Below are 23,445 nucleotides of genomic sequence, written 5' to 3'. Positions count from 1 at the left end.
TAAAATGCCAGAGAAGGGCCAAATACCTATCCTTAAGTACTAGTGACCCAACCATGGCCAAGACCCTTGAATCACATCTTTTATCTCTGCCAGCCAGGCCATTTGGGGACATCTTTTCCTTTGTTTTTTTTTTTTTTATTTTTTTTAAGATTTTATTTATTCAGAGAGGGGAGAGAGAGAGAGAGAGAGAAGCAGGCTCAATGCTGGGTGTGGGACTTGATCCCAGGTCTCCAGGATCACACCGCGGGCCACAGGCGGCGCCAAACCGCTGGGCCACCGGGGCTGCCCTGGGGACCTCTTGATCTCACTAGGAATGGGTGGGTGAAGGGGGAGATCAGGCTTTCATTAGTCCCCACTCCTATCTAGAGCAGCACCAGTTATCAGCAGATAATCTGCTACAAATTCTGACCTAGTAAATCCAAGTGGGACTATGGCACTCTGTGGTTGGTTTGAGATCCTCAGATTGGTGGCTCTAAATCCAAAGTAGCAGGGCCCACTGAGAGGGGCCTGTGGGCATTCCCAATTGGGGGGAGGGGGGAGAGGCAGTAGTAGAGTGGCCCAAGTTCTCTCTAGGTTATGTGACAGGCTGAAGCCAGCTTAAAGATGCTAAAGAACTCTGCACCCGAGAATGTCAGTAGTTCTTTTTTGGAAAACAGTTCAGTAGCTCACACCTTACCAACCAAGGGTGTCCAAATGATGAAAGGATTATCAGGCTCAGGACAGTACTAGTCCAAGCTCACAAAGGCCTTATATATTTTCCCACAGCCTCTCACCCACCACCCAATGTCTCATCAGATCAGTCTAACACATGCTGCAGGCAGACACGGATCTTTTTTTTTTTTTTTAATTTATTTTTAATGACTGAAAGAAATCTAAAACCGCAGCTTCTGGAAGAACCACTTATTCTTGCCAGTCTTGTACCTAGAAGGGGGAAAAGGACACCATTGAGAAGAACAGTGAAGCCAAATTCCCTTTATGGACAAAAGGGCCCCCATACTCCAAAATCCACCACTTAAATCCATTTACCTCTCCTCGAACTTGACCTTGGCCTCTCGTCGGGCCTTGCGTTTAAGAGCAGGGTCTCTGAAGACATCCTTGTTGACGACAGTTTTGTCCAAAGGGATATCCACAGAGTACCTGGCGACAATATTAGGGAGGTAAGATCAGCCCACAAACTGCCAGAGCCTTCACACAGTCCAAGGACTCCTGGGACAGACATGACAGACATTAGGGTGTTAGGGTCTGTCTCCATAGGAGTGATTCGCAAAGTCCCAAGGATATTCTTTGGAAATTCCCAATTAAGAAGACTCCTTTACATAGACTCAAACCACCAAAATACTTCACATTTCATTCTCAACTTTCTATAGTGACTATTTTTCTAGCTAAGGACTTTCACTTTATTAAATCTCCTTCACTATGATTATGGCAGTTGGCCAGCTTTCCATTTGGAGCATTTTAACATTTTATTTATTTGCGAGAGTTCATGTGTGCACACAGAAGCAGGGGTAGTAGCAGCAGAGGGAGAAGCAGGCTTCTGACTCCTCACTGACTAGGGAGCCTGAGACAGGGCTCGATCCCAGGACCCCAGGATCATGACCTGAGCTAAAGGCAGGCACTTACCTGACTGAGCCACCCAGGCACCCCTTGAGTCATTTTATTTAGCCTCGTTCAAGTTGTGTGTGGGCAGGGGCAGCCTAACTGTTGACAGTGCGAAAGCTGGGTGATTAGTTGCTGGGGTCTCACCGTTTCCCAATACCTGAGAGACAGCTCTAACCTTTTAAGATAGCTTAAAGGTAAACATGCAGCCTCCAGCAGCGAACTGTAAGGCACATAATGCTGGGTTTTGGCAATCATTGTTCAGGACTCTCTCAAATGCTGTTTTTCCATATAACTGGTGCACCGAGATAGTGTGTATGATGCACAACACTGTGTAAGGCCAGGGACTAAAGGGCTTGGCAACCAAGTGGAATGAGTTGGGGGGGAGGTGGTTTGCTTTATTTACCAACCATTTTGGAAAGCCTCCAGTAACTAACTTAAGAAGAAGTGGAACAGTGGTAGAGATCAGGCCAGATCCCATGCCTGTATTTACTCTAAATGCAAACAAATCAAATGATTCTTATCCAATACTTAACAGAACTTACAGGTGGGGAAACAGGGAGCAAGCTTAGAAGAGATTTTTTTTTTTTATTTATGATAGAGAGAGAGAGAGAGAGAGAGAGAGAGAAGCAGAGACACAGGCAGAGGGAGAAGCAGGCTCCATGCACCGGGAGCCCGATGTGGGATTCGATCCCGGGTCTCCAGGATCGCGCCCTGGGCCAAAGGCAGGCGCCAAACCGCTGCGCCACCCAGGGATCCAGAAGAGATTTTTAAATCCTGCTTGGCCAAGTCAGGTAAGCCACCACAGAAAATGGAAGAACACAGCTCTATGTTGAATTAAAGAGGCAACACCGGAAACCACCACCACTTTGTAAGAGATACAGGAAAAATGATGGCTCTTCCCCATACTAGAATGGCTACAAGGCTGTCTCCTTATTCAGCAGGACAGAGGCAGTGAAAAGATAAGACCCTTTCATTCCCATTCCTGAAATGCTCACCTTGTGGGCATGAGGTGATTGTAGTTATAAACTTTCACAAAAGACTTGATCTTTGACCTCTTGGCGATTTTCTTCTTGCCCATGGCAGCTGTCACTTTTCGGGGATAGCGGTCTATTCCGGCCACCAGAGCATGGCTGTAGGGACGGTCTGAGGTGCCATCATCAATGTTCTGAAGGAGCAAGAGTCAAATGTTATTGACTGAGGGCCTATTTAGGCCCTTTACTAGATGTGAGGCATGTATGAAAGGAACATCTCCACTCCCAGAGTCTGGGACCCACGATGGGAAAAACCCCCCAAGGCTAGTCCTAGACCTTCTAGCATTCTGAGTGTTGTGCTAACAGAGGGCCGTGTTCACCCCCACAAGAATCTGGAAAGGCTCCTGGGAGGTAAAAGATTTAAAAGGAGCAAATATTAACATTAATGGAGTGCTTGCTTTGTATCGAGCACTGGTTCTTAGGACTTTACATCTCTTAACTCCGCCTACCATTGCACTGCTAGTAAGGACGAGAAGCAGGACCCCAAAACTGGTGGCCTAACTCCAGAAACCAGTCTCAAAGAGATGGGGGAAGGCAAACCCACGGGTGCGCTGTTCCCCCCTCCGTGGCCCCACAACAGCCCAAAGCAGGTGTACCTTGCCAGGGCTTAGGGGAGCTCTCATAAGAGGCTACAAGATGTAGACAGAAGGCCAATGTCAAAAGGCCAGAATACGCCAAGTGATCGCTTTGACTAGAAACAATTTCTCCTCCTTTTACAGAATCCCAGCCGCAGCACCTTATTTTATTTATTTATTATGAGAGACACAGAGTGAGAGAGGCAGAGGCACAGGCAAAGGGGGGAAGCAGGCTCCCTGCAGGGAGGCCGATGTGGGACTGGATCATGAGACTCCAGGATCACGCCCTGAGCCTCCCAGGCGTCCCGCACCTGATGGTTTTTATCTCAGTAGACTCCCCTACGGGTTACGTCAGGACTGAACGTGACAACACCTGTAAAGCGGTGTCAGACACAATGGAAGCGCTCGATACACGCTGGCTACGATTATTTTTTACACTCTCCCTGGTAGAGGCCGCGTTATGGGTTAGGCGCCCGATTCCATTCACATTTGTTTTTACCTTGCACCTTCCTCTCTCTCAAGAGTCCGCTCGCATTCGCCCTCTCCCGCCCGCAATGCTCGGGGACTAATGCCCCAAGCTAGGTCCTGGATTCCAAGCTCGCAGGCCCTCCCTAAGTAGCCCCATCACGAGATGCAAGCGCGCAGCAGAGGCTCGGGGGGCTGCTACCTTCACGATGACCGCTTTGCGTCCGGAGTAGCGTCCGGCCAGGACCAGCACCACCTTCCCGGGTTTCATGAACTTGCCCATCTCTGCAGAGGAAGGAGAAGGGTCCGATCTGAAACCCGCAAGCCGAGACTGCGGGCCAGGAAACTACGACGGCGTCCCTATCGTCTCGGCCCAAGCCGCCCGCCGGCCCTGCTCGCAGGACAGGACCGCTACGAAGCCGCCAGAAGCCGAACAACGGAAAGCGCCCGGTGCCGCCCCGTCACTCAACCCCCGGGCCGCGGATGGCGGCGGATTGGAACACCCTGCCCAAGCCTCTACTTACCGACACCAGCCACTCGAGCCTACAGCAGAAAGGAAGAAACGGCACTTCCGCTAACCTTTCACCCCGGGGGAGAGTGGATCTCACGTCCGGTCCCGCCCCTCAAGCTTGTCCCGCCTCTCGAAATCCGTTGCGGGCGGAAGAAGCTCCTGCGGGGAGAGCAGGCCTCGGTAGCTTATTTATTCAAATCAAACTTTATTAGTAGCTTCAGCAGTGGGCAAGAACAAAGGGGTCCCTTTCTCCCGCGTAGGCTGGAAGAGCAAGGAAGGCTCGAAAGCGCGCAGATTTTTGAGTCCGCTGCTCTGAGGCACCCTTCATTGTAGTTCCTTTTTCGGACGCTAGGAGGAGACACAGTTTACAATTGACCTTTATGCTTTGGAAAAGTCAGCAACCTAGGACTTCTGTCACTGTGCACTGTGAGGCGTAAGAAGGGAGAGACGGAGGTCAGGCAAGAGAGCTTACCTCAATATTTAGAGTCTAGTGATGTCACAGACATTACCGACTGGAATAAGCAGTGAGGGAGGCGAAGGACAACGATGGTGATAATCACTGAGCCCCTACTCTGTGCTAGGCTTCTTAGGTAAGTTGACAGCCCATTTGGTTCTCCCAACCCTGCCTGCATCTTGGGTATTTTCCTACCATTTAGACATGAGGAAATTGAGATTCCAATTTCCTTAACCTTAAATTGAGGTTAAGTTACCTATCTGAGGTTGATCCTAATCGGTAGCACAGATGAGATTCAAATCTAGGTTTGAACCCAGGTCTAGTTGGTTCTCAAACTGAATTATTTCCCATCATTCACTGGAAGAGTGATTTTATCATTATTATTTTTTTTAGAGTAGGCACCATGCCCAAGATGGGGCTTGCATTCAGGACGTTGAGATCAAGAGTCACCTGTTCTACCGACAGAACCAGTCAGGCATCCCTGGAAGAGTGTTTTTATTTATTATTATTATTTTTAAAGACTTTATTTATTTATTCATGAGAGACACACACAGAGAGAGGCAGGCTCCTTGCAGGGAGCCTGACAAGGGATTCCATCCCAGGTCTCCAGGATCATGCCCTGGGGGGAAGGCAGTGCTAAACTGAGCCACCCAGGCTGCCCTGGAAGAGGTTTTTAGATGGTTCTTCAGTTGTCTTCTGAGTTCAAGAGAAGGGGATCCCTGAGTGGCTCAGCAGGTTTAGCGCCTGCCTTCGGCCCAGGGCATGATCCTGGAGTGCCAAGATCAAGTCCCAAGTCAGGCTCCCTGCATGGAGCCTGCTTCTCCCTCTGCCTGTGTCTCTGCCTCTCTCGCTCTCTGTGTCTCTCATGAATTAAAAAAAAAAAAATCTGAGTTCAAGAGAAAGGAAAACCATCTTACAGCCTTTGCTTGTCTGAACACTGAAGATCTAGGGGATGGTCTTGGGCAAGATGTAGAAACAATAAGGTTTCATCAATTCTCTTTTTAAGGCTCTCCAGGGACCACATTTCCCTGCAGCCCTCACAACCCCATTCCAATGGTTTATCACAGTAACTACGTACTCCTATTTCTTTTTATTTAAATATTTTATTTACTTATTTATGAGAGACAGAGAGAGGCAGAGACATAGGCAAAAGAAGCAGGCTCCCTGCAGGAAGCCCGATGTAGGACTCGATCCCAGAACCCCAGGATCACGATCTGGGCCAAAGGCAGATGCTCAACTGCTGAGCCACCCAGGTGTCCCTCATATTTCTATATTCAATTAAAATCTTTTAATTTGGAATATGACATTTTAGAGTTGGAAGGGACCTCAGAGATAATCTGTTCTGGCCTCTGAGAGGATAGTTCTGGAGCAGCAAAGTCACAGAGATGGTGACGCAGAGCAAGTTCTTATTCCCAGTCCAATGTTCTTCCCACTACACCACACCACCCTGCCCTTTTCCACATCCATGGTCTGGTCCCAGCTTCCTTATAGGCTGTTCCCTCTTTTGCTCTCTCTTGGAAAACAGAAACCAAATCATGAAATCTCGTAATTGCCTTGGACTCTTCTCACACTCTCCAAATCAAATTAGTACTAACTCCTGTGAATTTTTCCTTGCCTTTTAAGTCTTTTATGTCCTTTTCCGCTTGCCCCCAACCAGTCCAGCCTCAGATTTTTTTCTTCTCCTCCTCCGACTTTTGTGTGCGTCAGAATTGCTTGCTATGTTTATGAAAAATGGATTTCTAACCGAAGAGATAACAACTCCAGTCTGGAGTGGAGCCATATGATCTATAGAACTTATTTTGGGAAGTTTCCCTCAACTTTTATTTCCCCCTCAACTCTTAAATCCACCATTAGCACAAGAGCACAAGTGGAGGGGGGCAGGGGCAGAGGCAGAGGGAGAAGCAGATTCCCCACTGAGCAGGGAGCCAGACTCAGGGCTGGATTCCAGGACCCCAAGATCACGACCTGAAATGAAGGCAGACACTTAAGCGACTGAGCCACCCAGGTGCTCCTGCCTTTATGTGAAGAACTTGGTAGAGCAGTGGCTGTCTGTCCATCTCCTTATGGCATTGTCCTTTGGCAGCAGAAATTTCTGGTGGGGGCAGCCCGGGTGGCTCAGCAGTTTAGCGCCTGCCTTCGGCCCAGGGCCTGATCCTGGAGACCCAGGACCGAGTAACGCATCGGGCTCCCTGCGTGGAGCCTGCTTCTCCCTCTGCCTGTGTTTCTGCCTCTCTCTGTGTGTGTCTCTCATGAATAAATAAATAAATCTTTAAAAAAAATTTCTAGTGGGTATGTGGGAAAAAGTGGTGGAGTGAGGTGGTAGATAAAGGAAAGAGAGGAACAAAAGTTCTGGAAGCAGCATGATACAATGAGATAGCATGACAGAATATAGAGACCATAGCATTTTTTAAAAAAGATTTTATTTATTCATAGAGATGCAGAGAGAGAGAGAGAGAGGCAGAGACACAGGCAGAGGGAGAAGCAGGCTCCATGCAGAGAGCCTGACGTGGGACTCGATCCTGGGACTCCAGGATCATGCCCTGGGCTGCAGGCAGCACTAAACCGCTGCACCACCCGGGCTGCCTGAGACCATAGCATTTGGATTCAGGCAACTTGATTCAAATCTCAGCTCTTCCATCACATAAATCCGAACAAAATGTTTAACTTCAGTTTACTCAGCTATATAATCGGAAGAATATTGCCCTTATATGTAGTGAGAATTAAATTAGGATGACTTGGGATGCCTGGGTGGCTCGGCATTTGAGTCTGCCTTTGGCTCAGGTCGTGATTCTGGGATCTAGGATAGAGTCTTGAATTGGGCTCCCTGCAGGGAGCCTGCTTCTCCCTCTATGTCTCTGCCTCTGTTTCTCATGAATAAAATCTTAAAAAAATAAATTAGTATAACTTAAAAATGCTTCCCATGATGCTAGCACAAAACCTTGATACAAATTAGTCGGAGGATTAGAAAAAGGTATTACTGGGGTGATCCAGGGCTGTGCTATAGAACTATGGCAGTTATCATCCACCCTAAATGATATCTGGACTTAAAACTGCCAGCTCCAGGGGCGCCTGAGTGGTGCAGTTGGTTGGGTGTCTGACTCTTGGTTTCAGCTTGGGTCATGATCTTGGGGTCCTGAGATTGAACTCCAGGTCAGGCTCTGTGCTGTGTGGAGTCTGCTTGAGACTCTCTTTCCCTCTCCCTTTGCACCCCACCCTGGCACACTGTCTCACTCTCTAATAAATAAATATTTAAAAGTAAAAATGCAAGCTCCAAAAATGACATGTATGGGGAGATGTGCTGTGGGCATGAGACCATAGGCCTGGGTAAGATGGGAGGATAATGTCCGGGGGAAAGAAAACACCACCAAAGCTGAGCTGATCCAGGGTAGAGGGCCAAAAAGAGGCAGAAAGGCCAAGTGCCAGACATCACTCAAGGAAATATTGATCTGGATAAGATGGGCTAAAAATGCAGACAGACTTATAAATGAAAGCCAAGAGTCTCTAAAGTCTTTGTTGAGAAGCTACATAAAATACTATGATTTTATTAGCAACCACAGATATATCATTTTCCACATTTTATATTTATCCTGTTTCACACAGCGGGAGGGACTAATTCTAATGAATTATCAATTATACACCTTAAATAACATGTTGCTGAAAAAAATTAAGTTAAAATGCACTACGTAATAGTGCAGACACAAAGTGCAGCTGGCAATTAATACATGAAACAATGCTGAATCAGTAGTATTGAGATCCCATTTGGTTTTCCAGAAAGTGATACACTTTGCCCATCTTTGGTCAGTCCTGGAGCAATATGCAAGCTGATAAATATGAACTAAAAAGGCTAAAATACTGAAGACCAAATAGGATCACTCTAGAGTCAGTTTTGAAAGGAAGTGTTCAGTCCCTTGTATGTTGACAGTGATCTGCTATTGTTCTACCCCCGCTGTAATACCTACTGTGTGATCAGACCTCCTCCATCATCCATCCTCCAGGCCAAGTGGAATCACAACCCTGGGAGGAGTTGCTGCTGATCATTAAAGTGTATTCCCATTCACACTTGACTTGGGTGGCAAGGAATCTCTTGAGGAGTATACCTCTAGCCTATTTACTTCCAATAAGATCGTGTCAGCGCCTTGGTGGGAAGTGTGCATGGGAAAGGGTATATGCCAGAGGACGTGGTACCAGAATAATGGCTGTCATTACTCATAAATAACCAGCTCTAAACCCAAAGATCATTGTCGGTGCTGTGAAGAGGATCACCTTGTCAGGAACAGATTTCAGTTCTTACCCACAAAAAAGGGCTCACATCAAAATCAACTTGTGAACTTCCTCAGAAATGCTGTTCTCAGATATCCCCATTTCTAGTTTTAGAGGCAACTATGGAACATATACACCCTCTCCTTACCTCAGGGTCAGGAAGAAAGGGGCATTAGTATTCATAAAGGAATTTAAATTCTGGCCTTATGACTCTCAAACCTGCTCCAAGTGAAGGAATAGGGCTCTCAGCTTGACTGACAGGAGCCTTGAGTTGAATGTCTTCTGGGACCAACAATTCACTTATGTTGTCACTCATCACCATAAAGAGAATGGTTAGAGAAACCTGGGTTTTGTAAAAAGCAGATGTGGCACAACAAGGTGGTCCATTAACTGTATGCCATAGTTGATTTATTTTATTTACCTAAGTTCAAATATATGTGCCCATGTGTTATACACCAGGGTGGAACCTTTGAACAAGAGGGTCTCCAGCATCTCTGAGATGCTCAGTTGATGGGGAAAACAAACTTTGTAGTCATTTGGCTAGGGAAATTGTCTTTAACCCCTCCTCCTACTCTTTGTTCCTATCCTAGAAGACTAACCATCTACCCCTACTCTACTGAGGAAGGTGCTGGTGTAGGGCCAGGACAGTCTCATCAAAAGGCATCTTTGATGTTCTTGAGCTGGCGCACAGCCAGATCCACAGGGAGGCTGAACTTGAGGCTACTGAGGCGACTGAGCAGGTTGAGGGCGCTCTCGAAGCCTGTGTGTGCCATGTAGCTCCAGGGCTGGTAGTGGGGCTCGATGAGTGATCCTGACTTGCAGATTAGGTTCACCCAGGACACAAGACGCTGCTCATTCAGTGCCATGCACACCAAGGCCTTCAACTCTGAGTCTGCACTGCGTTTAAAAGGGTCGTGCTCTGTTAGCACCACATGGATGGCTGTCAGTAGGCTCTGCTTGGGGGTCACAACGGTGCCTCCCATAACTGGCAGGGCAAATGACTGGGACAACTTCCGGGCTGGGGATTCCACATAAGCTCGGCCGTTCTTAGCATGGTAGTACTTTACAAAGAGCTCCCATGGGTGCATGGCCTCGGGGGCCGAGGAGAAGGCTGGCAGCAGACAAGCAATGGGGGCCATGACAAGGCTCATCCCCGGTGAGGAGGCGTAGAGCCCATGGGCCAGCAGGTCCCTTACAGCCACTGTCAGCTCCTTCCGCACAGCCATGGTCAGCTCATCCTTGCCTCCCAGAGAGAGGTCCTGGAGGTTGGCAGAGGTGATTACGTGGTCGTGTGGCTGGTGCCTCAAGGCTAGCTGCTTCACTCTGTCTACTGATACCTCCAGCCTCTTCAGTAAGGGGGAGTAGTCCCTGTCAGCCTGGCCCCTCTGCCACAGGGTTTGTGGGATCTGGCCCGTGGCGCAACCAAACTGGCTAACAGCAAAGATCTGGAGCACTGCCAGAGCACGCCGCATGAGTTGCAGCCCTGTCTCCTGAACCTTCTTCACATCTTCTGCCTTTGCTGTTTAGAAAATGCAATGACTCATTAGTTGGGGCCATAATGTGCACAGAGGTACATTCAACAAGTTATGAGCTGAGTTCTAGTCTTGCTTCTGAGTTACAGTATGGGTCCCACATGAAGCCAAGAGCCACGCCACCTAGGATGTTACTGGACTTAACTGTTTTAATTATAGCTCTATTGAGATCTAAATCACATACCATACAATTAACCCATTAAAGTATATAAATCAGTGACTTTTAGTAGACTTAGAGTTGTGTACCCACCATCCCCAAAAGAAACCCTGTACTGCTACCATTTCCCATTTCCACTCTCTCCAACCCCTTAAGCCCAAGGCAAACCACTAATCTAGTGCTTCTCTCTCTAGATTCCCCCATTCTAGAAGCTGTACTTACTTTTACTATTTCCTGGAGGCAGTCTGCTGCTGCCAGTTCTAGTGGAGCCACTTCCTGTCTTCCCACTGGCCTTGCACTCACAGTGTGCACTGTCGGCCTGCAACGGGCTTCCCACTTCATCTGCAATCGGAAGTTACAAAGAACAGGAAAAAGAGTATTTCCTAGTGCCTACCACATGATAAGACTTTTATAAATACCATCTTATTTGTATGGAACATTTACTAGCTCAATAAATATTTGCTGAATGATGGAAGCATGAATCATCCTTTCATGGGTGAGGACAGTGGGGTTAAAGAAGTTAGGAATCTACTCAAGGACCCGAGGCCAGGAAGTGGCAGAGCTGGGATTTGAACTATTTGGTTCTTGGGGTGCCTGGCTGGCTCAGTTGGAAGAGAATGTAACTCTTGATCTTGGAATTATGAGTTCAAGCCCCACGCTGGGTGTAGAGATTACTTAAAAGTAAAATATTTATTTATTTATAAAATAATTTATTTATTTTCGTTTTTTTTTTTAAGATTTTATTTTTATTTATTCATGAGACAGAGAGAGAGAGAGAGAGAGGGGCACAGAGACACAGGCAGAGGGAGAAGCAGGTTCCATGCAGGGAGCCCGACATGGGACTCGATTCCGGGACTCCAGGATCATGCCCTGGGCTGAAGGCGGTGCTAAACCAATGAGCCACGCGGGCTGCCCTATTTATTTTTGAGAGAGAGAGCAAGAGAGAGAGAGAGAGAGAGCGTGTGTGTGTGTGTGTGTGTGTGTGGGCGCAGCACGAGAAGGGAGGAAGAGGAGAGGGAGAAGGTGGCTCCCACCTGAGCAGGGAGCCTGATGTGGGACTTGATCCCAGGGTCTTAGGAACATGACCTGAGCTGAAGGCAGATGTGTAACCAACTGAGACACCCAGATGTCCCCAAAATAAAATCTTAAAAAAAATAAAATAAAATCTCTTTTCTTTCCATTCTACCATGCTGCCTCCTTTACTGAGTGATCAAACCTCCTATGTAGTCCATCAAGAACTGGCACCTTTAGGTATCAGTACTTGGATTACATATAATTATTAGGGCATCTGTCCACCTTCTCTTCCCATCCCCTCCTCTGACCTTGGATGAAGTTGATGAACATTTCGAGGTCTCGGATCTGAGTTTTCAACTGCTCAACCAATTGTTCTTTCACTCGGGCTGGGTTGACAATCTGAGCCACAGCTGCATCCACACGCTGCCGGAGCTCCTCGGTGGACAATGAACTGATGTCTTCATTCAAATTCATGTCCAATTTCTTTATTAATTCATCTATGATTACCTATCAAGACAACAAGTAATGAGCATTTGGAAATTCCCATCGGAATTTTCACTTTTTTTTTTTTAAGATTTTATTTATTTATTTATTTATTCATGAGAGACACAGAGAGCGAGAGAGGCAGAGACACAGGCAGAGGGAGAAGCAGGCTCCATGCGGGGAGCCCGACGTGGGACTGGATCCGGGGACTCCAGGATCACGCCCTGGGCCAGAGGCAGGCGCTAAACCACTGAGCCACCCAGGGATCCCCCCATTGGAATTTTCAGGGAGACGGTTAGGAAGAAGGAGAATATTTGCAAGAGAAAAATGCTCCCTACCTTTAAATGGAAATCAAAGATAGAACTCCTAAATGTGTGAGAAAATGATGTAACTGCTGATCAAGGTGAGAGTACAGACTACTTCTCCTATAGTAACAAGGACCCTTGGTTCCTCTCAGACAGAAATGGCTCCTCTCACTGCAAATTTTCTACCAGGCCAGGTAACTTTCAGGAGAACAACAGTGTAAATAAACCAAAGTGGCTGATGATCCAAAAAGGCTCACAGCTTCTCCCAGGGCCTCCAAGAGAATGAATACTGATTTCCTTTCGTTTCTAGTCCTCCTCCACCCTTCCTGCCCTACTCTACGCAACCAAATAAAAATCTCTGCTAAACATCAGTGTCTTATAGCCAAAATATCCCGGTGACAGTATTGGAACAGTTTGAAATCCAGATAATTTAACTCCAGCTCAGCCAGAGAAACAGCCACATCACAGTGAGACAAACATGTTTGTAGGGGAGACTGTAGCTGTACTCTACCAGCAGACTTACCTGTCTACCCAGGTGTTGCTTAAATAAATAGGGCATTAAAGACAGTCTGGATTCCTGGAATAGTTATCAACCAGTGGTGGGGAAAAAAGCTAATTTACATTGTAGGATGTGCCCAAGTGGAACTGTTTTAACAATCAAATGAAAAATTATTATTGTCATTATTATATATTACTATTCTTACTAATAACCACCCAAAAGAAAGAGCTCAATTATCATATTATAAGGCTTTGGAACTTGTGTTTCCATGTGTGAATCAAGACATGTCCCACTTCTCTTTGATTTGCGCCAGCAAAGGGATTCTCATTAAGGCCAAGGGTGAACAAGCTAAAAAAGAACGTCCCGTGAATGCCAGAAAGGACAACATAACCTTAGGTTAGTGGTGGGGGCGCCTGTAGTGTCTGCTCACCCGCTGTCTTTCCAAGACCACGGACTGTGGCAGGGAGTCATAGTTGCCCTCTTGATAAGCAAACGTTTCCAGGTCATCTAGCTGGGTTTTGAGCTGTAGTATAAGTTCCTTCTGCTTTTCCCTCTGGGTTTCCAGACGTTCTCGTTTTTCCTGCTCACTCTAAAACAAGAAAATACTTAGGTCTATTTCATAGGAAAAGGAAAAACCGGGGCACATTACGAATCCTCTCAAGCTTATAATAATGACTAGTGAAACATATAATGTTTCCAAATAATCCCAATGACATACAGTACTCATAAGATAGATTCAAAATGAGAATAAAGATTTCATCCAAGGCAACTTACTAAATAAGTTTTAAGAAGATACTTGTCCTTCATGGGAAGTAGAGTATGAATATAATGAAGCCTTTGTTAAGACAGCTTTTCTACCCCCCTGCCCAAAAGGTCTAGTCAGGATTAAGACAACTTATCTTAGCCAAGACAGCCTCCCAGGAACTAAACATGCCATCCTCCACAGCCAATTACCACAGATCAACTCCTGAATACTTTCTGCAGCCAAAATTTGCAAGAGAATCTAGAGATAAGGGTGTAGAGAAAGGATTTATAACTCATAACCGGTTTTCTTAAGGTTCAAAACCCCTCCAATGTATTATAGACTTCTGTAAAATCAAAAGAATTAAAGCAGGTGCCTGGAGCAGTGAAAAACAAAAAAACAAAACAAAACAACAACAACAAAAAACAACAACAAAATCCCAAAGCCAAGGAATAGGAGTGGGAAGGTAACCATGTTAAAAAAATAAAAGAAAAAAAAGAAAAGGTCTGGTAAGTTTCCCTACCAGTGAGTCCTTTCTCCACTGTTGGCTGCTGGGTAGTTCCTGCATTTAAATGATTAAAAACCCTTCAGGGTGGTAATCTTGCTAGTACGTTCTCAAATACTAGTTCTTCCTTAACTTTGGGCATCAAAAACAAAACAAAGCAAAACTAGCAAGTCACGTGCGGGTGTAAGGTTGCATTTTAAACCAGCAGTCTATAAGATATTAAATTTAACCTTCAAATAGTACTTACCAAGCCCTCCAGAAGATGAAAGAACAAATGCAAAAGAACAAATTTACTTTTTTTGTTCAAACTATTTTTAAAAAAGCAATCTTCCTACTTTAGCTCTATTCAATATGAAAGCAAGCCTTTTCTCAGGGTACTTCCTCAGGATATACCTTTCTGAGTGTCATGGTTTCTTAGAATCCTATTCCTCACCCCACCATGGGAGTGCCTAGCTATCCTTCAGGTTTCCTAGATCTCCCTAGGCAAGGCTGACCACTTCTCGCTCTGTGTTCTGTTCATACTTCTTCTCTAGCTTGTGTCTCCTCGTTTTTTTTTTTTTTTTAAGGTTTTATTTATTTATTCATGAGAGACACAGAGAGGGGGGAGCGCAGAGATACAGGCAGAGGGAGAGGGAGAAGTAGGCTCCCTCTGGGGAGCCCAATGTGGGACTCATCCCAGGATCCACGGGATCACGCCCTGAGCCAAGCTCTACAGCTGAGCCATCCAGGCATCCTACTCAAGTCACTTTGTAATACTTTGTTGAGGATTCTGTCCCCCAGGCTATGAATTCCTTTAGAGCAAAGGCCTTGACTTTGCACCCTCAATGCCTAGCACCATGTCTGGCACAGGGTAAGCTCTCAATACACATCTGCTACATGCTACTGAACTAAAACAAGCACAGAACGACACATTCCAAATAATGAGTTCTGACTGGATGACATGGTCTAGCCAGATCAAGGAGAAAGAACAGGGAAAGTCTGTTTTTGTTTTCATTGTATCCCAACTTTGTGAAGCCAAGAAAGAAGAAGAAGAAAAAAAAAAAAAAAAACAGGGTATGAATTCCGATTCTGTTTTCACGAGTATGTCTGCCAAACTCTGTCATTTGCCATGGAGGTTACAGTGTGCTATTTACTGGAATGGGGGTAAATGAGGGTAACAGGAGACAATGAGCTCCGGTTTCAGGCAATGAATAATGGAAATCATGGCCAGTATGCAGTGAGATAAATACTGCTTTTAAAAAAAACTAGGACTAATAAGAAGTAAAAGCATTTGGCTCAAACATGTCCCCCCACTTAAGTATTTTTTTTTTAAGATTTTATTTATTTATTCATGAGAGACACAGAGAGAGAGAGAGAGAGATGCAGAGACACAGGCAGGGGGAGAACCAGGCTCCATGCAGGGAGCCCGACGTGGGACTCGATTCCTGGTCTCCAGGATCATGCCCTGGGCTGAAGGCGGTGTTAAACCCCTGAGCTACCGGGCTGCCCCCACTTAAGTATTTTATGTAATTTTGTGTGCCTGACACCTGATCAGGTAGTACCAAAGTGGTGCTATCACTTTTTTTTTTTTTAAGATTTTATTTATTTATTCATGAGAGACACAGAGAAAGGTAGAGACACAGGCAGAGGGAAAAGTAGGCTCCCTGCAGGGAGCCTGATGTGGGACTGGATCCCGGATTCCAGGATCACGCCCTGGACCAAAGGCAGATCTCAACCACTGAGCCACCCAGGCATCTCTATCACTTTCTTTCTTTCTTTTTTTTTTTTTTTTTTTAAGTTGTACTGTTTCCAAAAGTGAAAATGAATAACCAAAGAGCACCACATTCACAAAGAAACTTTGATGCTCCTCACTCCTGAAGAGGAGGACTCTGGCCACAGGAATTCTTTCTATGCTTTCTATTCCTTAAGAGTCTGGCAATTTAAGGTGGCTGCTCCTTGTGTAAGGAGCTGTGGGCATGTGGAGAGAAGGGTGGAACAGTAAACACAAGACTGCACTGGAAACATTTCAGATTAAAATAAGCCAATATCTGCTACTGATAAGTCTTCTTGGTTAAAATTTCATTGGGAAGAAAGGCACAAATGGGTTGTAACTTGACGAATGAAAAGATGGAGAAGACAACAAGTCTCTTCAATACCTCCAACAAGCTATCTGCGACTGTGCACTTCCAGAGATTCAAAGACTGTAAGGAAATATTCCCTTGGCATGGCATACTGACTCTCATTACTCAGTGGAGGATCTTGTCACAGTTAGCAAAGGGAATTATAATTTATAATTATAAATATTATAATATTATAATCATTTATAATTACCTAGTTATTAGGCAGGATGGGCAAGGGAGTTTAAAATACCAGCGTGAGGAAATGCAAAAAAAAAAAAAAAAAAACCCAGCGTAAGGAAATGCATATAACCAAGAGTCGTGTTTCTTTTAATTACTAAGTGATCCTGCTGTTCACGGAAGCTCCCATCCACACAAAAGTCCAAATACTAAAGACATTTTCCCAATTCCCAGGAAACAGGAACAGGCAGTACATCTAAATTTCCATGGATTCCAGTTCACTTGCCCTTCATCAGCCAATGTTCTCAACCTCAGGTCGGGGTACTCTATCGGCAAATGTGCTCAGGCCATAGGTACATTATGAAGCAATGGCAAGGTGAGCGGGAGCAGCACTGCTTCGGTTGGTTGCTGTTGCCCTCTGAACACTCTGCTCACCACTCTTCTTCCGTCCCGCACGTCACCAGACTTGTACGTCTTTCCACACCTTAGGTGGACACCCCTCAGCATCAGGTTCCCAGGCCTGTCCGCCTTCCCTGCAGCAAGCCTCGCACACCTGTCTCACCACCACGTCTGGGACGCGCGTAGTCCTCACCGAGACCCGCCGGCTAAACGCCACTGCTACCTCCGCCCCCTCAGCACTGCCACCCACCTAACCCCCTATTCCCACGTCCCTCGGGGCCCGGCTGCTACCTGGTTCTCGCTCCGCAATCGTGGCCGGTCCCCTGGCAGCCCATCGCCATCGTCGCTGGCGGGGTCCTCGGGCCCCCCGTAACCCAGGACGTGCGGGCAGCCGCGGAACGCGAAGTCCTCGAGCTCGCGCAGGAGGCGCTGCTGCTCCGCGGGCGCCCCGCGCACCACCTGGCGCAGGCGGAACTGCACTTGCGCGAAGTGCGAGGACAGCGCGAGCAGCGCCGAGTCCAGACGCCGCCGCTCTGCCCGCAGCCGCCGCAGCGTGCGGCCGGGCGAGTCCGGAGGGGAGCCAGGGGCCGCGCCGGGCTCCTCCGCCGCAGCCTCTTCCGAGAACGCGGCCGTCCCAGGCCCGGCCTCCGCCACTGCCCCCACCGGGGCCCAGCGCACTGCCTCGCACGGTGGCAGCGACTCCTCTTCCTCTTCGTCCTCGTCCTTCGCCTCTGGACCGACGGCTGCCACCACCTTTACCGGCTCAGCAGACGCTTCGACAGCCGCCATCTTCCCGGAAACACCGCCGCACGTCAGCCGCGCCCCCTCGCTGCCATGGCAACGGCGCGCTGTCCGGGAAACCCGAAGGGGCGGGTGGGCGGGGCTACACGTCAGATGGTTCGCGGTCACCAGAGGCGGGCCTTCCCAAATAAAATCGGGCCAATAATTTTTTATTGAGCGCCTATTGTGAATCAGACACTGGATGCACTAAGCGTTGGGGAAACGGATGAATGAAGCCGGGACAAGACCTTCGGTGTGCGTCTAGTGTGGCCCTTGTCCTGGCTCCCCGCGGGTGGGTCGTCTGTTCCTAATCTGTACGTTTCTGGAGACCCTGAGATATGAAGGGCTGCCGGGATTATGCTCTTCCCCTGTTTCTCCGGAGTGCAGATCCCTTGGCCGAAGGGCCACGTTCCCCCTTCTTCTAAAGCCTTCCCCACCATATAAGGAGAGGCAGCTGCTGGGGGCGTCCCAAGGATCTAAAGATAGCAGTCCCTGCCTCAGGACTCCAAATGCCACCGGGTAGCGGGAGCCGCCATGGCAAGGTGAGTGTTTCCGGTTGCCCTGTTCCTTGGATATTGCTTGTCCCACATTTTCTGGGCGCTTTGGGTCCTGTGAGGTCCCATGGAAACTCCAGATTCCAGGTCTCTCTAACTTTGGGGTGGTGAGGAAAGTGTGACCTGAATGTTCTCCATAACTCCCCGCCTCTCAACTCTTGACACTCTATTCTTCCCAGCCTCACCCCCCCCACCCCACCCCCACTCCCATCACTCACCTTTCATCCCCTTCTTATTTAGCTCCACTTTGACAGAGCCCGTTACCATAAAACGTCCCTAAATTTTCCCCTCCTTCCACCTTTCCCAAATGCCCTCAGTCTCCCCTCTCCCACCCCTATGAAGCCCCACCGCAACTCCTCTGCAGGCAGCATGCCCGGACGCTGTGGTACGACCGGCCCAAGTATGTGTTCATGGAGTTTTGTGTTGAGGACAGCACCGACGTCCATGTGCTCATTGAAGACCACCGTATTGTGTTCAGGTAATGGCCCACCTCTCTGGAGCTCCTGGTTTCCAGGAGCCTTTCCCTTCTGATTCCCCTATGCTCAGCCTCCTGCATTGATCGCCTCAGCTCCATTGTCTCCTCAGCTGCAAGAATGCCGATGGAGTGGAGTTGTACAACGAGATTGAATTCTATGCCAAGGTGAACTCCAAGGTAACTGTGGGGTGCGACATCAAGGTCTGAATAAAAGGCTGCCTGGAAAATTGGAGATTCATTCTAAACCTCACATCCTAAGAATGAGGCTCTCTCTCTGGCAGGACTCCCAGGATAAGCGCTCTGGTCGCTCCATTACTTGCTTTGTGAGGAAATGGAAGGAGAAGGTGGCCTGGCCCCGACTCACCAAAGAAGATATCAAGGTAGGTGTTTGGGGAATGACCTATTCTTTTTCCTGTGCTACCTATGCACCTGGAGACATAGGTCTGGGAATCACCCTTGGCTCCTTTCCCACCAACGTTCAATCATTCACAAAGTCCTATTTGACTTACTAAATATTCTTGAATCTATTATTTCATCTTTTCCTACTTCAGGCCTTATCCATCACTGGATGAGGTTTATTGCATATTTGTAGCCCTACCCTCAGTGCATCCTTTGCAATGCTCCCAGCATGGTCTATCTAAAACACACATCTGATCCTGTTACTCTTCCACCTAAGACCCTCCAGTGGCTTCTTCCTGGCTAAAAGTTGAAAATTGGGGGGGTGCCTGGGTGGCTCAGTTGGTTAAACATCTTCCTTTGGCTCAAGTCATGATCCCAGGGTCCTTGGATGGAACCCTGTGCAGGGAGCCTGCTTCTCCCTCTCCTCCCCCTTTTGTATTCTCTCTTGATATCTCTCTCTGTCTCTCAAATTGATAAATAAAATATATTTTTAAAGATTTTATTTGTTTATTCATGAGAGACACACAGAGAGAGGCAGAGACATAGGCAGAGGGAGAAGCAGGCTTCCTGTGGGGAGCCTGATGTAGGACTCGATAAATAGTTTCAATTATTTATTAAGAAAACAAATTCCCAAATGCCTAGAGCTGGAGCTTTAGATAGAGCTGTGTGCACACCACACTTTAATCCCTTTCATTAGTTCCCTAACTCTTTCAGGCATTTGAGTTTGTCACTTCCTGCCCTTTGGAAGTGAATCAAGCACCATAGCATGACATAAAAGCTCATGACCTGGCTATTCGTTCCTTCTGTAACATTATATCCCATTAGTCTCTCTACCTTAAACTTCACATTCCAGCCACAGCAAATGGCCTGCAGCTCTTTGGCACACACCAGTCTATTTCTCACTAATTTACCTTTGCTCAAGCTGGGCCTTCTTCCTGGAAAGCCTCCATCATCACTACCAGTGCCCACCTAACCCTTGCTCATCCGTGAAGTCTCTGCTACTCTAAGAAGCATAGGTTCCTATAGCTCCCTTCTGGATTTCCATAGTATCCCCTGTGTAAGCCATTACCACACTTTCCACATTGTATTATAATGATTTATTTAGTTTTCCCTTCCCTACTTGCTTCATGATGGCTGGGACTATATATCAAACATTTTAGTAATTCCAATGCCAAGCTCAGAGTCTGGCCCATAGGATATGTTCCATAAATGGCTGTTAAATAAATGAGTGAATGACTTCTTTCCCTAAGTGTGGGAACTTGGAACATGGGCCTCCAAGGGTTTTCTCTCGACTCCAGGGAATGCAGCTTGTCTATCTTGCTTGGTTGACTCCCATGATGCTTTATGACGTCTTTCTAGGTGTATTATTTCTAGTTGGTTGGCTTCTGGAGGGCCAAATTTCTATGCTTTTCTAGACCCTATGATGCCTGGCATTGTGCTTGGCACTTAGTAGGTTCCTGACAAATCTTTGTGGAGGGTGATGATAACAGCCTGGAGAGGAATTAGTCAAAGAGGTGCTGTTGGAAAGACTGTGCTCTCACTGACCTTCTTTTCCCCAAGCATACCTCTGTGCACATGGCCATGCTCTTCTGGCACTTCTGTGCTTCCTGCCCTGTAATGCTCTATGATTTCCTCCTGCAGCCGGTGTGGTTATCTGTGGACTTTGATAACTGGAGGGACTGGGAAGGGGATGAAGAAGTGGAGCTGGCTCAGGTGGAACATTACGCAGAGGTAACACCATTTTCTGCCCTCCTGCCCATTGTTGTGTCTCCCTCCACACATTCTCTGGAGGACTGTCATCAGGGCTAGACAGACATATATGAGCGCCCCTCATTGGTGCTCATATTCTTTACATGTTTTGTGCAACGTTTATTTAGTGGGACAAGAGAAATGAACACTAGTGAAGCCATATATATGCCTTTACTCACTAAGTTAACAGAATTCTGAGAAAGTTTGGCAAAACCTTTCCCAACTCTTCTGTAATTCTTGTTCTTTCTTCTGTTTTCTATGTGTGTGTATGTTTTTCCTGAGCCACACAAGTTCACCGAAGCTCAAATGAAGCATTATAAAAATTCACATCATAAAACAAATTACTAGATCCCATTAAGTTGCACCCTACCATACATTATTTGGTTTTAGAATTTTAGGTACTAATTATTCAAGTTGCAAAAACACCAACAGACCCTAACCTGGATTAGTAAGGAAGGATGCTCCATTGTGTGTCAATTTCCTTTTAAAAAGGCGATTGGGGCACCTGTCTGGTTCTGTTGGTAGAGCATGGGACTCTTGATCTCAAGACTGTTAGTTCGAGGGCACCCCTGGTGGCGCAGCGGTTTAACGCCGCAGGCAGCCTGGGGTCTGATCCTGGAGACCCAGGGTCGGGCTCCCTGCATGGAGCCCGCTTCTCCCTCTGCCTGTGTCTCTGCCTCTCAGTCTCTCTCTCTCTCTGAATAAATAAATTTAAAAAAATACTTATTAAAAAAAAAAGACTGTTAGTTCAAGCCCCATGTCAGGTGTTACTTAATAAAATCTTAAAAGAAATAAAAATAAAAGTAAAAATAAATGAAAAGGGGATCAATTTATTTTCTCCAATTCGTTCCAGTGATGTGTGAGGGGCTGTAAAGATAGGGCAATTATTGGGCTGGGACCATTTTCCTGTGGTCCATCAATATAGAGGTTGCTCTCCCCTGGCCCTTCTCTCTTGTAATTACTTTTCTCTTTCCACTAGCTTTTGAAGAAGGTTAGCACCAAGAGACCTCCCCCTGGCATGGATGACCTGGATGTAAGTAAAGTCTGCCCTTCGAGAAAAAAAAAAAAAAAAAAAAAAGTCTGCCCTTCAGCCCTTCAGTTTCCTTTTAGCCCTAAAAAAATAAGAGACTAGAAAGCTCTTACTGTGGTCCCTAGCACACAGTAGTACTTCTCAGTGCATGTCAAATTTGAATTTGACATAGGAAGCTGAATGTTCTTCTGCAGGCTGTAGAAAACTCCAGCAAGACCCTCCTCCCTCCATTTCCCCTCTCCTTCTCTATCTTGGAGCTGACCTGGCCCTGTTGACTGTCTTTACAGCTGTAATGAACAGCAGCATGAATTGAAATTCTGAAACCAAATGATGCTCAACACAGGATTGTTTATTGAGCACCAGGAGTTGATTTTATTTTCCAAAGTATAAATCCTTCCGTATTAGCCTACCAGGAAGTTGTGTGATTTGGAAAATCACAAAAGAAAACTTGAAGAGCAGGAAGGAGTGAGAAGAGTTTGTGAACACAAATGTTTACTGTTTGTAGATTCTACAGGTGCTATTGTCATTTTTTTCTTTTCCCTAGGATGATTCTGACAGCGCTGACGCAACAAGTAATTAACTTCTGTGACAGCAGAGCTGGGGAAGAAGTTGGGGCATCATCCAGTAGCTCCAAAAAGCTAGGGCCAGGGTCTTTGCCAGCTCTTCAGCTGTGGGGATCTGGGATCTCTGAACTTTCCTAGAAGCTCTTTCTTTTTTAAAAAGTTTATTTGAGAGAGAGTGTGTGTACACACACATGTGAGCAGGGGGAGGAGCAGAGGAAGAGGAAAAGAGAATCCTAAAGCAGGCTCCCTGCTGAGCGTGAAGCCTGACATGGGCTCAGTCTCAGGACCCTGCTGAGATCATGATCAAGAGTCAATTGCTTAACCCACTAAGCCAACCAGGTATCCCTTTTTTGAAGCTCTTTTTAAGGATCCTCTTCATATTTTATTTCTTCTTCCTAGGCACCTGAGGAAGAAGGTGCCTAGATGCATCAGATGGCAGGATAGGAGAGGAATAGACTGTTGGGGCTCCTTCCTTTCTCCCATTTGGCTGTAATCCTTGTGTTTAGGCCACTCATCAGGGCTCTCTTGAGTATTTGAGCATGTGTGTGTACGTGGTAGAGCAAAAGCCAAAGAAGCAGCAGGTAGATTATAATAAATCTGTAAGAACTGTTTTCTGTCTTATTTCCTTCTTGCACTTCTTCTACTTGAAGGCAAACCTTTTCTACCTCTATTGTTCCTCTCAAGGGGAAGGGTGGGTGTCACAGGTCCTGTCCTCATTGTTGAGATTGAAAGCAGAAAGATGTTGGAAGCAGGCTTGTAACAAGCTGGGGGATTTCCCCATATTCATATCAGTACTCCTGTTTCTCAGACCATAACCAGCCTTTTGCCATATTGCCACCCCTAGAACTGTGTATGTACTGCCATCCCTAGAACTAGCCAGAAACCTACCTCAGTTTTCTACATTCTTCAGAAATTTCTTTATATGTTCAAAGCTGATTGTTATATTAGTTAATAATGCCTTCGTCTGTTTACTCTTCTATTTGTTAGCTACCCCATTCATCCATAAACATTTTTTGAGTGCCTTAAACAAAATGCCATACCCAGACTTTGCCCTTGAACTCATGGTAAAATACTGAGGTTTGTTTAAA

The 23,445-nt window shown here is 46.6% G+C and overlaps 3 protein-coding genes and 1 long non-coding RNA gene across 6 annotated transcripts; 2 read left to right on the top strand and 2 right to left on the bottom strand.

Annotated features, from left to right (window-relative positions):
* Positions 1-830: 830 nt before the first annotated feature.
* Positions 831-4,336, bottom strand: RPL27 (ribosomal protein L27). The gene is made up of 5 exons (XM_077853382.1): positions 4,195-4,336; positions 3,873-3,955; positions 2,595-2,764; positions 1,027-1,137; positions 831-921 (listed from the first exon to the last, which is right to left on the bottom strand). Exons 2-5 carry the CDS (start codon positions 3,951-3,953, stop codon positions 873-875), a joined length of 411 nt encoding a protein of 136 aa, XP_077709508.1. The 5' UTR covers positions 3,954-3,955; positions 4,195-4,336; the 3' UTR covers positions 831-872.
* LOC144286661 (uncharacterized) lies at positions 3,561-11,059 on the top strand. Its single transcript, XR_013354619.1, has 2 exons — positions 3,561-4,771; positions 10,779-11,059. It is a non-coding gene; the product is annotated as an uncharacterized LOC144286661 (long non-coding RNA).
* On the bottom strand, positions 8,143-17,636 carry RUNDC1 (RUN domain containing 1). The gene is made up of 5 exons (XM_077853369.1): positions 17,099-17,636; positions 13,316-13,474; positions 11,907-12,105; positions 10,807-10,926; positions 8,143-10,414 (listed from the first exon to the last, which is right to left on the bottom strand). Exons 1-5 carry the CDS (start codon positions 17,594-17,596, stop codon positions 9,549-9,551), a joined length of 1,842 nt encoding a protein of 613 aa, XP_077709495.1. The 5' UTR covers positions 17,597-17,636; the 3' UTR covers positions 8,143-9,548.
* On the top strand, positions 17,372-22,968 carry PTGES3L (prostaglandin E synthase 3 like). 3 transcript variants are annotated; one of them, XM_077853379.1, is made up of 7 exons: positions 17,372-18,129; positions 18,459-18,619; positions 18,727-18,793; positions 18,898-18,996; positions 20,657-20,746; positions 21,744-21,797; positions 22,339-22,968. In XM_077853379.1, the coding sequence occupies exons 1-7, from the start codon at positions 18,097-18,099 to the stop codon at positions 22,372-22,374; spliced, it is 540 nt and encodes a 179-aa protein (XP_077709505.1). In that variant the 5' UTR covers positions 17,372-18,096; the 3' UTR covers positions 22,375-22,968. The 3 variants fall into 3 exon arrangements, with proteins under 3 accessions (XP_077709505.1, XP_077709506.1, XP_077709507.1); XM_077853380.1 differs by having other exon boundaries at positions 17,375-18,129; positions 18,506-18,619; XM_077853381.1 differs by having other exon boundaries at positions 17,376-18,129; positions 18,484-18,619.
* Positions 22,969-23,445: the final 477 nt, after the last annotated feature.

Source organism: Canis aureus, chromosome 16, assembly GCF_053574225.1.
Source record: "Canis aureus isolate CA01 chromosome 16, VMU_Caureus_v.1.0, whole genome shotgun sequence".
Lineage (NCBI taxonomy): Eukaryota > Metazoa > Chordata > Mammalia > Carnivora > Canidae > Canis > Canis aureus.
This window is presented reverse-complemented; position numbering and strand designations above follow the sequence as displayed.